General features: G+C 33.4%; 4 protein-coding genes across 7 annotated transcripts; 2 read left to right on the top strand and 2 right to left on the bottom strand.

Annotated features, from left to right (window-relative positions):
• Window positions 1-2,818: 2,818 nt before the first annotated feature.
• Window positions 2,819-5,652, bottom strand: LOC105232559 (autophagy-related protein 13 homolog). Its single transcript, XM_011214268.4, has one exon. It carries the CDS (start codon window positions 5,174-5,176, stop codon window positions 3,611-3,613), a length of 1,566 nt encoding a protein of 521 aa, XP_011212570.1. The 5' UTR covers window positions 5,177-5,652; the 3' UTR covers window positions 2,819-3,610.
• A 761-nt stretch (window positions 5,653-6,413) lies between these two features.
• On the top strand, window positions 6,414-9,208 carry LOC105232558 (meiosis-specific nuclear structural protein 1). Of its 4 annotated transcripts, none has more exons than XM_049461252.1 (4): window positions 6,414-6,674; window positions 6,933-7,690; window positions 7,763-8,154; window positions 8,210-9,208. In XM_049461252.1, the coding sequence occupies exons 2-4, from the start codon at window positions 6,941-6,943 to the stop codon at window positions 8,346-8,348; spliced, it is 1,281 nt and encodes a 426-aa protein (XP_049317209.1). In that variant the 5' UTR covers window positions 6,414-6,674; window positions 6,933-6,940; the 3' UTR covers window positions 8,349-9,208. The 4 variants fall into 4 exon arrangements, with proteins under 4 accessions (XP_049317209.1, XP_019848202.1, XP_019848203.1 ...); XM_019992643.3 differs by having other exon boundaries at window positions 6,724-7,690; XM_019992644.3 differs by having other exon boundaries at window positions 6,416-6,674; window positions 6,752-7,690.
• Window positions 9,006-10,568, top strand: LOC105232555 (MKI67 FHA domain-interacting nucleolar phosphoprotein). Its single transcript, XM_011214265.4, has 3 exons — window positions 9,006-9,208; window positions 9,331-9,669; window positions 9,731-10,568. The coding sequence occupies exons 1-3, from the start codon at window positions 9,122-9,124 to the stop codon at window positions 10,472-10,474; spliced, it is 1,170 nt and encodes a 389-aa protein (XP_011212567.2). The 5' UTR covers window positions 9,006-9,121; the 3' UTR covers window positions 10,475-10,568.
• On the bottom strand, window positions 10,476-12,979 carry LOC105232557 (homeobox protein Hox-B10a). Its single transcript, XM_011214266.4, has 3 exons — window positions 12,015-12,979; window positions 10,726-10,895; window positions 10,476-10,665 (listed from the first exon to the last, which is right to left on the bottom strand). The coding sequence occupies exons 1-3, from the start codon at window positions 12,349-12,351 to the stop codon at window positions 10,561-10,563; spliced, it is 612 nt and encodes a 203-aa protein (XP_011212568.1). The 5' UTR covers window positions 12,352-12,979; the 3' UTR covers window positions 10,476-10,560.
• Window positions 12,980-14,722: the final 1,743 nt, after the last annotated feature.

Genomic DNA, 14,722 nt, shown 5'->3' with positions numbered 1-14,722 from the left:
GTAAGTAAGAGGGGGTCTCTTGGTAAGCACTTATTTCATCAGCTTCGAATTAGTGTCCAGTAGTGTGGGGGTCCATTTCATTTACAGATTAAACCAAACCAGACCAAACAAAGAAATCTAACTTTTTTCTCTCACGTGTGCATTAAATTTAAAGTTTTTTCTTATTTTTTTAAAAAGGAATCATAAAAATATGGATTTTCGTGCATTGTAGCGATCTAAATAATCTCAATCTTAATTTTTATTAGCACATCACTGTACTTGCTTATTTGGCGGGTAAATTAGTTTTTTCTTAAATGGCTGGGCTCTATTGCATAGAGATGCTACATGCGAAATAACTGGCACGGAAGCTGTTTATTTTTTGTTACACCTGGTCTGGTTTGTAAACGAAATCTGTCATTTTAATAAAATTAAGTTCACTTCGACACAAAAATTGCTCATTCGTTTTAAACTAGTATTAAACTAGTATATTTCTGATAATTAACTTCCCGGAAGATAGCAATTCCTAAAATTATCAGTTGATTGTACAGAAGAAAAGTGATCGGAGTTACGGGAACGGCTTTTTAGTTTTTTGAAAAAATAACAGCTGTTTTGATGACGTCGCTTTGCCAATTACTTTGTATGTGTTCGCTCTAACTGTAAACGTACATATGTATGTACTTATGTAAGAGCTATTCAAATCTTATTCTTTCACTTTAAATTTATTCTAATTCTAATTATAGTTATTTGTATATGTATAAGTATGTACATGCTTATGTATTTAGATGCATCTGTTATTATCTCTGTCGATTAGCTGAAATTTAGTAAACAGTTCAAACCTTTCAAAATAACGCTGATAAGTACACAGCTGCTATCCGTTTTGAAAACATTCCCCATACTAATATGTTTTCATACAGTTCCAATACAGTGAAATTGAGGTAATTCGAACCAATTCACACCACCAATATAGCAACTTTGCAGTATATAGGCGCACTTTGGACGTTTTTACTAATTTTCCGCTTGGATTTAAAAAAAAAATCTCATTTATTCAAGATCAACTATTAAATAATCGTAATATTGCGACCGATCAAATAGTATTAATCGGTTAATATTCAAACGAACGCCTACCACCAGGTTATTCGATCCCGAAATATGAAAGGCAACCTACGTACGTAAATATGAAACACACGCATGTATACATCCATACAAAATGCTAATTCACAAAACTTATGTACAAGGATATAGTATCATCGGCAAGATTGTTCTAAAATATTTTAATATTTGCTTATAATTTAAAGTTACAATATGACAATTTTACAATTACAGTTACAATTTAAATTATAATATACAAAAATGGATGGAGTCCAGTAGTCGAACTGATCCTCATTATGTTGCACGTACGAGTATGGGTCTATCTCGATTCGTTTCAAATGTTACAAATAACCGTTAGAAAACAATACTGCTGCGAAATCACTTTATAACTTATGGTTTACGTATTTGTATATGTAAATAATTTTATTACTATCTATAAACGTTTGTTAGTATTGTTGCATATATACAAATATGTCATAAACATAACCGCTTCCTGGATTCCACTTCCGCATGAAGTGCATTGTGACGCATGGAGATTACAAACAAAAATGCCATGCAATCGTAACTTAAAACAAAATGAATTAATTTGATCATAAACAAAACCTCTGGGAGTTCATTCTATTTATCCAATTTTTAAATTATATCCTTTGCAACCGAGGTTATGTAAAAGCTAACCTTCAGCATATCCCACATGCTCAAATACAGTTGGATTGAAAACTATAATAGGGGCCTAAAGTACCTGAAACTTGCTCTGTTGCCAACTGCTACATAAACAATCTAAGGACGATCCTTCAATTCTGACTGCAAACGGAGAGTTTCATTAATTTTTCTTTTTTACCTGACCCCACATTGTTCATACATACATACATTGGTATGTATGTATATACACATGTTTTTATGTATCGTGCGTTCATGTTTTTATTCTTTGTTTTGTTTTGATTTTCAAACCGTCGAGTTTGTTGCTACGTGTCGTTCGTCGCGTTTAAACGGCATACAAGTATAAGTTCCTGTATTTATGCGTATACATACATGTAAATATATAATATCCAGTAGTAAATACGATAAATGAACATATATTTTGTAATATCTAACATAAAGAAACTTCACCTGTTGCTGAACAAGGAATGTAGAAATACCGAACAGAACTTTCAACGTCTTTCTTTAATTTATATTTACAGTGTTTTATTGTCACTTCACGATGAGATATTTTTGGTAAATTTTATGGAACAAAATATACGCTTCTTTGTGTATAAAAGTAAATAATGTTGTTTACTACCAATATATTCCTAGGCGACTGCAGCTGGGCGCAAATCAACATATGCATGTATTTGTGACCACATCTTATAGTTTGTGCGGCCATATAGTAAATCATACAAATGCATATGCAAATGTGTACAAAATTATAGTAGATAATAATATAGTATAAAACAGAAAAATCTTACAAAATAACAAAAACATTCTTAAGTTTTGAAACAATGTGATAGTAGTCTATTAGATTCACCAATATAATTACTACAACTTCGAAATCTAAATGAGACACTCCAGATTTTCAAAGAACCACATATTCCTCCAAATTGATAATATTTACTGCTTTTAATATTATTATTACATAATATCAATTCTTTGAAGGATTTGAATGATTTCCAAGTAGTCTGCTTAATCTCCGCTGTACCCCATATTAGTTTATGCTACTTGCCTTGGCCACCACCCATTGAAACGCCCAAAGCACAAATAAAAAAACAGTCTGCCGTTAAATGCATTTTTTCGTTTTTGTATATTTTTATGTATATATATATATGCAAAGATGAGCGTATGTACATATGTATGCTTGCCTAAAGAACTTTGAATTGTCATTACTTAAACGAAACTCCCAATAATTATGCAGACACCAGTCGATTGTATGTACTCTGACGCCTTCGATTAGAAGGATTTTAAAACTGTCACATATAAAATGTACTTATATTAAGAATACAATTTTTGACTCCAATTTCAAAGTAATGGAATATTCGTAAGACAAATACTAGTTAAAAAGGCACTAAACAATACTGCAGATTACTTTACTGCATAGATTACAAATTTTGTTATATGTAAATTAAAATTCCTTTACAAATAATACCATAAATATTGGTACCTGTTCGATAATTGTTATTAACGTTTCTTACTTCTAGATACTTTATTTAATGCGACATTCTTATTAAGGAACCTAATATTTATTTAATTATTAAACTATCAAAACTATCAAAATTTTAATATTAAAAATATTCTAATAATGCAGCTTTATGCATATGATTATTTCCAAATTTGTAGATTTTTACAGTTACCTAATTATTATGCTTAATAAATATTATCATATATTTACATACGTTATATAACTGTAAACTCTTTATTGAATAACATAAAAACAAATTAAGCAAATATAAGAAGTTCAAGCCTAGACAATTGATCATGTTGTTGAATATATCCTTGACTGTAAACTTTACCTATCTACCTACTTATACGCTTACAATAGTATACATGGATTAATCATAAATATTCGTAGATATTAGTTACTCATTTGCAAACCCCCACTACTCCGGCTACCCGTCGATGTTGATGTGCTTAGTCCAAGCTGTAAAACTAGTTCATCGTAGTCTTCTAAGGATGTTTCAAATTCCTCTAATTGTTCTACCGCTACATCCGTTTGAGTTTCGTTCAGTCCAAGAAGTGGCGGTGCGTGATAACAATCACGGTAAAACTTCGCCAAATCATTGACATGTGAATTTGGCAACGCAAAAGGAAAATTTAATTCTTTGAGAAGGTTATCATCTTCGGGCCGGTTTTTCATTGCGTTATTGCGGGAAGACGTAGGGGCGGGTATAAGCAGACTTTTCATAGGCGACTGCGAGAGTGCTGAATTAGCGGCAGATGACTTGTCTTGTGAGCCATTTTGCCCATTCTCTAAGCTCTTAAAAGCAATAACGTTGTTGTTATTATTTGCCTGGGTGCTATTGTTAGATTTATTTCCAATTACAGCATTATTATTTTGAACAGTCTGTTCTGGCCCATTAACAGAAGTAGGTGCAGAAATGCTACCATCGCTCTTTTTATTTAAGGACTCTACCGAACCAACAGAACCTCCGCTTTCCTGTCGTGGGCGTCGCAATAACCATTCGAATGGAGGAGTTTCTGGCAAAATATAGTCTTTTTCAGTCCACTGCCGTAATTTACCAACATCGGTAAAGGCTCCTGGCCGCAGAGGCTTCTCAATATCAATTATTTTCTTTTCGCCATTAACTCCTGTGCCTCTTTTCAGTCCTGCGATAGACAAATTTTGAGTAGGAGAAGAATCGCCACGTCGAAAATGGTCAGATTTTAGCATAATTTGATTTGATTCTCCATTGTGACCCTCTGAGGTGGTAGGAGTAATAGTCATTTTAGTTCGATAAGAAACAGACATACTTAACGTACCAACAATAGTATTTAGTTGGCCGATTTTAACATTTTTATGGCCTTCACCCAAAGTATGTAACTGTGGCCGATCGACGTAAATACGATAGTAAATTCCATATGCTTCTGGACATTGACGTCGTGACAATTTATAACCAGGAGTGGCTCGTGTCAAAGAGATTAGTGACTTTAGTAGAATACCCATACGATTATAAATGGCATGTGCCGCTTTTAATGTTTGCTGTTCTGACATAGGCGCACCAGTCCCATTCATAGCAACGCCTTTTCCGTTTTCAACGTTTTTTATGAGAACTTCACATATATCATCTTTACAATTTTTGTGACATCCAGGTAATTGAATGTCCAATGACCATACTTCTAATACCATTTGATCTCCCTCTACTGTGCGTAAGGAAATTTCTACACACAAAGGCAATCGCTTTAGTATACTTTGGCCGGGTTCCAACGATAATGCACGCTTTGTCTCGGAATATATATCAGGATGGTCTTGAATAACTATATTAAACCAATCACTACCAGTGGCCAAAGGATTACATGGGGTCTGTATCTTCTCACCCAAGCGCGACTGCACTACAACTTGAGTAGACTTCAGCGCTAAAAATTTTATAAACTTCTCCACATCCTTTTCGGCAGCATTTAAATTGACACGTTGGCCAGACATCTTTTTCTTTCATATACACTTCAAATGTTTTCGATAGAGGGCGTGTTTTTACCAATTTCCACAGAACCTAATTTTAGTTTTATTTGGACTCTGTTATTTACACAGTTCAAAGTACGTTGTTTGTTAACGTTTTCTATTTACCGCACACCACAATTATTTAGCTATCAGATATTTAGTTTGTTCAAAATATTTTCTATCGAATTTTTTCATTTGCTTTGAGGTTCATTCGTAGCAATTGCGTTTTCACTTTATTAAACTCAAAATTTCTTTTGTACTTTTAAAACTCTTTAAAATTTTACATATTATTTATATGAATTTTAAATCACTTCACATTATTTCAGGGTCAATTTAAGAACATTTTTTGTTTTACAAAGACATTCCTTTCTTTTAAATGTGACAATTTTCATAACATCTATTTTCAATCAAACACGTAAACGATGTGAATCGACGACACCATATTTACGAGCGCTGAAACATTCGGGCAAAAGTATTTTAAAACGGAGAGTTGGCAACAGTGTTACCGCTGTTGAGCGTCAAAGAAAAATTTATGAATCGATTGTTTTCATCTAAAACATGAATGAATCCTATTCAAGATATTGAATGGAATTCAATAAATCAATAGTAATAAATAGAATTATACATGAAATAGATATAAAAACATATATTAAAACATGGATTGATCCTAAACTTATGGCCTCTTCACATACAACTTTGCTCGATTTGGTTGATAATTCACGTTTTGACAACGAAGCGAGGTATGCCAGTATGAATGCTTTGCTTCAGTGCTCCTTTTTAATAAAAATGGCAATTGTCGTCCAACATTTATCTCCGCCTTCTTACGTTTGGCTTAGATGAGAACGTACACATAAAAAAAAAAAATACATTCTAATAATGAACTAAAAGATTAGGTACATAGGTTAATAAAAATGATAAGGATGAAATTTGGGATTACTACAATTAGCTTTACTTGGTTTGAGTTCACTACAGATATATTTGACGACATGTATGTAGGAGAAGAACTTCTTCCATTTTGGAGTCGCCTGATTTTAAACTTTGGTAAAATCATATCATCATGCACGAGAACTCCTCCAATAATCTTTGCATCATATTTGGACTGGTGTCAGAATTCATATTTTTGTATGACTGGAAAAGGTAACTCTGAATACGCGAACTTGAAACCCTGAGAACGTCAAATTTACTGTTTGAAAATCAAAGAAAAACAGATGAATGCCATAAACATAGAGCAAAGAAGAAAAACTAACAAATTTTAATAGCGCCTTTCTAAAAACTAGAACTAACATTAAAAAACGAATAATATTCATCAGAGAAAACCCATAAATTTTTTCAGTTAAATTAAGAGGAAACTTCTCTGTCGAAGGAAAAGAAACTGAAATCTTTACACACTACTGTCAATTTTAAATAATTTGTTTTAACATAGGTTTTCGCAATTTTGTATTCTGTTATTTTTAAGTTTTTATATAAACACATTTTTAAAGAGGTAAGTTTTTTTTTATAAAATCTTTAATATTATACATAGTATATACTAGTTGCAGATATCGACGAAAATTATTTAAGAAACCTACCAGTGAGATTGTTGTCATAGAATCAATAAAAATATGAGTTTTATTGATTTTCGGAATTAAATTAGATAGGAGAATATTTTGAATTGAAAAACGCAAAATGTTTGGTGGTTTTCGGTGCACGGTCCCGGCTGATGCCGATCGTAAAGTAGATACATCCAATAACCTTTTTATAGAGACTGTTATGGAGCAAGAGCGGCGTGTAAAGGATTTAAAAGCTCAGGAAATACAAATGACAGCCGAGAACCCACGTATACGCACTCAGCAAGAAACAACAGATATTTCAATAGAACTAAAAGCACAAAAAGTTGAAGATTTCCTAGATAAAAAACGACGACAACAGCTTCGTCAAAATAACTTGGATCTGCGGCAGTTAGAAAAACAGTTGAAAGCGGCATTTATCTCTAAACAACTAGCAGAGCAAAAGGTCGCAACCGACAAACTAAAGCTGGAGCAAATGAAAAAGAAACGATTAGAGGACGTTGAGTTTGATGCGGAGCAAAAGCGTTGCAAAGAGGCACTAGTGGAAATAGAAAAGAAAGAAATAAAAAAGAAACAAGAATTCCGCAACGTTCTCCTGGGTCAAATGGAGGAATCCCAACAACGACGAAAAATTGAATATACTGAAGTTTTAAAAGAAAGGGATGAGATGCAAAAATTATTGCAAAAGTACAAAGCAGAGCACGAAGCTGAATTAATGGAAATTGAGCGAAGAAAGGAAAATGCGAAAAAGGAAATGGACGAGTTCAAAAGACTGCAAGACGCTCTTAAATTAGAAAATATGGCTCAAAAGATGGATGAAGTGGAACGATTCCAGGCAATGATGAAGGAACGGGAAGAGAAGAATTTACAAACCAAATTGGAAAGAGAAGCTGAAACCCAAAGGAGAGCAGAACTAAGTGATCGAATTGGACAACAGTTGTATAATGTTGAAGTATGTATTTAACTACTTTAATTTCTGCAATGCTGTTTGTTTTCATACGATATAATTTTTTTAATTTTATAGAGCGAAAAACGAAAACGCGAAAATCTTTTGTTGGATTTATTGGTTGAGGAACGAAATACAAATGAAGACATCAGATATAAACAAAATCTAGAAAAACAATGGAACGATCGCTTACAAATGCGTAGAGAATTTGAGCGTTATCGTGCGGAACGAGATCGTCGTAAACTTGAGCAAGAGCAAAATGAAGACGCTATATTCCTCGCTGATATGCGAAAACAGTTGGCTGAACGCGATAAATTAGATCAATTAGCGGATGAAAAACGCCGTCAAAAAATAAGAGAACATGGTCGAGCAATACAGGAAATGATTGAGTTGCGTCGACGTCAACGTGCCATTGATGCTGCTGAAGAGATTAAGTGGCATGAATATTTGTTAAGCGAAGAAAGGAAACAGTATGTATATAATATAGAAGTAATTAGTTTATTAAAATTTATAATTATATCCTAGATTGAAAATGGTTGAAGACGAACGCCTACAAATGCTCAAAAGTGCTCCAGTCGACGTATTGCGGTACCTTCCTTCTGGTGTGTTAAAGGATACAGATCGAAAAATTCTTGGTCTTCCCAATCAGGGTAAAAAAGCTTAATTTCTGCATTTGTGTTAAAATATTGTACCTGTTTTGTTTTCAAATGAAATTATTTTATGCCTTCTATTTTATTAATAAATTCTTTTATACCTACTAATGATATAAAACTTGTTCTATAAGCTTACCTAGAAAAGCAATCTAGTAACATACATAGATGAATAACCAAGGTTTAAGCAGAGAATATTGAAACATTGTAGGTGTTCGAACAACTAGATAGCTGCACCAACATTTGGACAATTTTTTGTATGTCGCATATGATGTCTTTACTGCCGTAGTGATTAAAACTCGAACAATCCGATTTACATGGGTAAATCACATTTTTCTTTCTGATTTTCTTAACCATTGTGCATCCCTAATAGCTACCTTATATTCTTAGCATTAATATAATAAATTCGATTCGACTTTCCGACTTTTGTAGAAAGTTGTCCGTGTTGCATTATCATTACTATCCGTGAACCTAGAAGAAAACACATTAAATTGGAAATATTATACACATCATTGTATACAGCAGGAGTATTTTATTATAAAAATTTGGGAAATGTGAAATCTAGAGTTCCAATAATCGATAGGTTTGAGCAACAAACTTTTTTCTGTATGAACGCAGCTTTAGGTAGAACAAAATGTCAAAAATATTGTCAATTATGATTTATTTAATAAGAAACGGCAACACTGTTTGGGTTATCCATAAAGCAAAATAGTTTAATTGCACGTGTGTGTCTAATTATTGCGACTTTCTATTACTATTAAATTATTTACCGATTTAACAAAGTGCAATGCCTCCAATTCGAAAAAATAAATCCGACAGTTCTAGTAGAAGAGAGAAGCAGACTCTGGAGTCCAGTGGCGTTGTTTCAGGACAAGTAAGCATTAATGTTGTCATTTTAGTAACAACGTTTGGGTCTTTAAATTGCAAATTTATTTTAACCATACTGTTATAAACTACAATAATTAACGCCATCTTAAACTGATTGGTTAATTGCAGTTAGATAAAAGGTTGAAGCAACAGCAACAAAAAAATAATGACAAACGAGGGATTGTATTTATTAAGCACTTACCACATGGATTCTTCGAAGAACAATTGAAGAATTATTTTGAGCAATTTGGTAAAGTGACACGTTTGCGACTTGGCCGTTCCCGGCGTACTGGTACCAGCAAAGGCTTTGCATTTGTAGAATTTGAATACCCTGAAGTGGCAGAGGTGGCGGCTGAAACAATGGATAATTATCTCATGTTTAAAAAAGTTGTTAAGGCTGCGTATATTCCTCCAGAGAAACAACTTTATAACTATTTCAAAACTTCATTACGTAGAGTAAAGAATAAGGTAAGCAAATTCAAATATGTTCATTGCTACTATAAATTTTGAATGTTTTATCTATTCTTAGGCTGGAAAAGAAATTTATGTATCTCACAAGACGGCAGCAATACAGCGCAAAGTGAAGCAAATGAACAACTGGTCGAACAAGAGTTATCAAAAGCGTGTCTTAAAAAAATTAGAAAAAGTAGAAAAGCTAAATCAGAAGTATGCCCATTTAGGTATTGACTTTTCGAAAGTTCTCATTGAACCCAATAAAATAGAACACAAAACGGAAGAAGTGAATGATGCAAAAGAAAATAAATTGAAAAGTGGCAGTGTGGATAAAAGTAAAAATTCAAAGACACTTAATAAAACCATAGAACTCCAGGACCTATTAGGTAATACTTTGAATGATGATTCCGCAGATGAGGACTATGTTGTGCAGTCCCAAAGTGATGAAGAAAGTCCAGACATTGATAGCGAACAGTCTGATTCAAGCTCCGATGAGGAGACATATGGATTTGCTAGAAGTTCCGACAGTGAAGAAACTGATAGAAGGGAAAAAGCAGCTAAACAAAGGAGTGTTCCCTTGGGCAAGTCCCTCAAAGCGGCGAAAGTAGATAAATTCGAAAAACTAATTAAGCGAAAACCACAAACTGGTGGTATACAGAAGGCAAAAAAAGTAGTTAAACCCCCAATTGTTAAAAAAAATTCAAAGAGTATCTTACAATTAACGGCAGCGAAGGAAATCGTAAAAGCTGTGCCAACCAAGAAAGGAAAATCGGCGGTGTTAAAAAATAAATCGTCTAAGTTACAAAAGATTAGGAAATAGATTGTTTTTATCGTATATGTTATTATTATCTCTAAATTTTCAATATATATTACAAAGTAACACATACATAAGAAATATTTAAATTTCTATATAATCAGTTGGTTATTTATTTTTGGGAATTCATCAGAAATTTGGGACTCCAGTTTAAGCCGCTTCCATTTCATACGCCGGTTTTGAAACCATACTTTAACCTTAAATTAAGATCATTAATTAATATTTCATAAAGTTTGTTTTATTCGGCATCTCTCCACCTGTCGTTCTGTTAAATCTAAGGCAACCGCTATTTCATATCTTCTAAGCCGTGTTAAATAATTTGAATGTACAAATTCGGCTTCCAGCTCCCTGATTTGCTCTTTAGTAAATGCGGTTCTCTCTTTACGCGGTATACTAAAACTTACTGAAATTCCGTGTGGTTTAGTATCTAGAATTAAAAAAAGTATAATTGTAGATATATATATGTACATGTATACATAAGTACTAATATATCTCTCTATTTGAATGAGATTGTTTCATATATAATTCATAAATACGAAACCTTTTTGATAAAAGTGTGATTACTGTTATCAAACAACGGAAGGACAACTTCGAAACTTAAGAATGTTATTGAAAGACATAAAAATATTTAAAGTAAATTTTTAATTTTCCATCAACGAGAGATATCAAATCTATCATACAATAGTACATACAGTTATCCGAATAGATGAAATCATTTAAACTTTTGGGTATTGGTTCAACTTAAGCAATGAATCAATCTCACAGAATTTTTGAGTGCTGCGTGCAGTTATCTCAACTAAATACATACATATGTATGTACAAAGGACATGATATCGATCTGTATTGATTAAAATTACATACATGAGCTGCTAATAAATCATATAGTTCGACAACGAGAAGTCCTTGTGTATATTTGCCTCTGTACCGAAAATAATGGTGAAATGATCAGTCTTAAGGATATTAAATGATCAGTTTTTCCTGACGATACTGAAAATATGTAAAATTGGTTCTATTCTTCACCTACCCCTCCTAAATCTAATATGATTTGTGTTATTCTGGTTTACTTTACACTAAATCGGTGAGCATAAAATGAAGTGATTAATTTATTTCGAGATCGAGATAATATAATGGTTATGGATCTTTTGCTTAACATATGTATGTACATAGATATGGGTTAATGAGTCAGATATCTCTATATAACCAATATAATGAATTTCATTGATTTTTTAAACTACATTTATAGGTAATCGATTCACAGCTTCGTCTAATAATGAACGTCGATATATGTATGTATGTATGTATGTATATAAGCATGTTTTACCAAGTTTCACAAATATACACTATATTACTAACTGTACTTTCACTCTTTTCTTTGAATTTTATATAACAGTGTTTCATTGCTGCAACTTAAGTCCAGGTGTGATATCTCACGTTTATAAAGGGCTATTTTATTATTTATTTTATCGTTCAGTTATTAAAGAGTTATTTTTGATTTACCTTAACCGCATAATAACAGAAAGGTTTATTCGGTTATTTTTAAACTTACAAAATGAATTATTATTTCTCTCCCTTTCTACATTAATTTCGAACTTGGACCTTGATGAATGATGATTTTGCACATTCAGTTCGGAACGATTCGACACGTTTGGTACATTTGATATTACCGAATATTCTTGTATATTATCGTCATTCCATCTCGTCGTTAGTTTATCATTGACGAATTCAATATTATTCCGACTGTTAGTCCACTCAGGTACAAGAATATTAGATTCTATTGTTCTACCAAGATTGGGATCGCTGTAATTATAGAACACTTCGAAATCTGTCGATGGAACATGGCTATGAATAAAAGCACTCGCCGTTAATGAGCGGTTGGTACTCATTATTAAATCTTAATTCTACAATGATCAAATTCAAACTAAATACAACTCAGAGGAAAGAAAAAGTTCACACCGAAGTTTTTTCCCCAAAAGAGTTGGTGATTTCTTATTGGCTGATTATATGATATGATGACATATTTATATACTAGTGCATGCGTATATCTCAACCATGATTGGTCATAAAGTTAAATGAGTGTATGCATGTGTGTGGACAATTTATTGTGCGGCAGTCCATATGGTTTTTCACTTATGAGCCTTATTATGTGTGGTCGATACAAGTCTTTTGCATGGCTATGTTTGTAACGGGTGATCCAATTGGAGGTACTTTTTTCAATTGAATTTTTGACTGATCACGTGTGAGTGTTGTCAAGCTGTCATGATGTTTTTGTTCAGTATTGTTTGGCATTTTATCATAGAAGGACGTACGTCTGAACAACGTTTACAATTCGTTTAACTCTATTACGAAAGTAAAGAACATGTTTTGCATTCTTGTGCAAGAACTGACATCGCTTTGCTCTACGGACTCTTTGAAAGTTTCAAGAAGATCCGACGACGTGAGGCCCATTTCTGGCTCAATGGGTATGCAAACAAGTAAAATTGCTGCATTTGGGACGAAGAGCAATTTGAAGAGATTCAAGAGCTGCCATTTCATCCAGAAAAATAACGATTTGGTGTGATTTTTGGGCCGGTACAATCATGGGCGAGCGTCATGATAACCGACTATTTTATGCCTGAAATTGAAGTCGAGATCTCGGCGACATTTGGATTTAATAAAACGGCGCCACTTACCACACATCGCCTCAATGAATGGATTTTTGGGAGAACACTTCGGTGAGGAGATAATTTTACATTTTGGACCGGTCGTTTGGCCACCAAGATCGTGTGATATCATACCGTTAGACTTTTTCCTGTGGGTATTTGTAAATTCCGCTTCGATTCAGACCTTGAAGCAAAACATCACCTGTGTTATTCGCTTGTTACCAGTCGAAATGCTCGAACGAGGCATTGGAAATTTGACTTAATCCCCATCTGAGTACATCTCAACATTTGAAAGCGTTAATGTTTAAAAAATAAATGCCAAAGAATGTTATTTCGAATGATAATAAACTTTCCCTATTAAATTGGAAGAATCTGAGTTTTTTCTTTAAAAAAGTAGAGAACCTCGAAATGGATAACCCTTTATATACATTCAGTCAATTCCGGCCATAATTTAAAACTGTTGTGACAAAACCACTTAGAACTTTGTTATGTTTAACGATTATGAGAAGAAAAGAGGAAGTTGAGGAAAAGAATTCAAGTGCATTGTGGCACTGGGAGATGCGGCGCAATGCACATCTGTAAAGAAAATATGAAAAGTGCGTAGAAATAAACATACCAGTGTATTCATATATATATATGTATATATTCATATACTTATGGTATGTATGTACATACATACATACGTATATTTTGTTGGTATCCGGCTAGGTCACTTCCAGAGCAATTCTTTCATCGTAACTTTTTAATCGTTTTGTTGCTTGCATAATTTGATTTCAGTTTGAGATGACGACTTTGATGATTAGATATTGTATGTATATACATATGTATGTACATACATATATAGTACTATATCATAAACACATATCGTCACCTGAAATGCAAAATAACGTATCATCAAAAAATTCAAAATTGAGTTTTTTACTGATTACGATTCACCACATCATATCACATACATATGTGTCACAAATTTTAGGGTTCTGAGATCAAAAATACCCAAGCTACATATGTATATTAAAAACTCAAAAAAACGTATCATCAAGTGCTTGATTTCGTTAAACAAAATAACGTATCATCACTCATGTATGTATGTATGTAAATATAATATAACAGAGTGTTTGTTTTTTTTATATCGAAGTTAGCCTTCATTTATTGTTTATGTTTATTTTTAGTGTTTAAGTTCAATGTGCTTTGGTTAGTTAGGCTACATGGTTGATCGGACGTGGACTACTATATATGTAGCCCTTTGTGAGGCCATAGAAAAGAAGAACCCCTGTGTTCGAACTTATAAATAACAAAACGCTTCCCGCCAGTTCGGTGGGATAGCTGAAGGTATGCGCCCCCAAGTGATTAAGTCTTGACCTTCCTAACGCAAGACAGCCAAGAAGGAAGTGTTGAGTTGTTTCCACCTAATCTTCTTCCATACAGCTTCTGCAGATGACGTCTGGTACGATTCCCAGCCTTACTGCGTAGAAGCCAAAAGAGCAATGACGATAGCGTGTGTAAAAATTGTGGCCCAGCGCTGACCAAGCTTTCGCGACGCCCAGCTATTCAGTAATAGAATAAGATACGGTAGCACAGATCCGCTCCCATTCTACCGATAGCGGTTCTAGGGTGC

The sequence above is a fragment of the Bactrocera dorsalis genome, unplaced genomic scaffold (assembly GCF_023373825.1).
Source record: "Bactrocera dorsalis isolate Fly_Bdor unplaced genomic scaffold, ASM2337382v1 BdCtg016, whole genome shotgun sequence".
Classification (NCBI taxonomy): Eukaryota; Metazoa; Arthropoda; class Insecta; order Diptera; family Tephritidae; genus Bactrocera; species Bactrocera dorsalis.
Note: the sequence above shows the minus strand (reverse complement) of the source record. Positions and strands in the feature narration are given on the sequence as shown.

Coding starts and splice junctions, on each gene's coding strand:
- LOC105232559 (XM_011214268.4), bottom strand. CDS start 5,176: ATGTCTGGCCAACGTGTCAATTTAAATGCTGCCGAAAAGGATGTGGAG.
- LOC105232558 (XM_019992643.3), top strand. CDS start 6,857: ATGTTTGGTGGTTTTCGGTGCACGGTCCCGGCTGATGCCGATCGTAAA. Junction 7,691..7,762: donor AACAGTTGTATAATGTTGAA/GTATGTATTTAA, acceptor TTAATTTTATAG/AGCGAAAAACGAAAACGCGA. Junction 8,155..8,209: donor TTAAGCGAAGAAAGGAAACA/GTATGTATATAA, acceptor ATTATATCCTAG/ATTGAAAATGGTTGAAGACG.
- LOC105232555 (XM_011214265.4), top strand. CDS start 9,122: ATGCCTCCAATTCGAAAAAATAAATCCGACAGTTCTAGTAGAAGAGAG. Junction 9,209..9,330: donor GTGGCGTTGTTTCAGGACAA/GTAAGCATTAAT, acceptor GGTTAATTGCAG/TTAGATAAAAGGTTGAAGCA. Junction 9,670..9,730: donor TACGTAGAGTAAAGAATAAG/GTAAGCAAATTC, acceptor ATCTATTCTTAG/GCTGGAAAAGAAATTTATGT.
- LOC105232557 (XM_011214266.4), bottom strand. CDS start 12,351: ATGAGTACCAACCGCTCATTAACGGCGAGTGCTTTTATTCATAGCCAT. Junction 10,896..12,014: donor GAGAAATAATAATTCATTTT/GTAAGTTTAAAA, acceptor TTTTAATTCTAG/ATACTAAACCACACGGAATT. Junction 10,666..10,725: donor TAGATTTAACAGAACGACAG/GTGGAGAGATGC, acceptor TCTTAATTTAAG/GTTAAAGTATGGTTTCAAAA.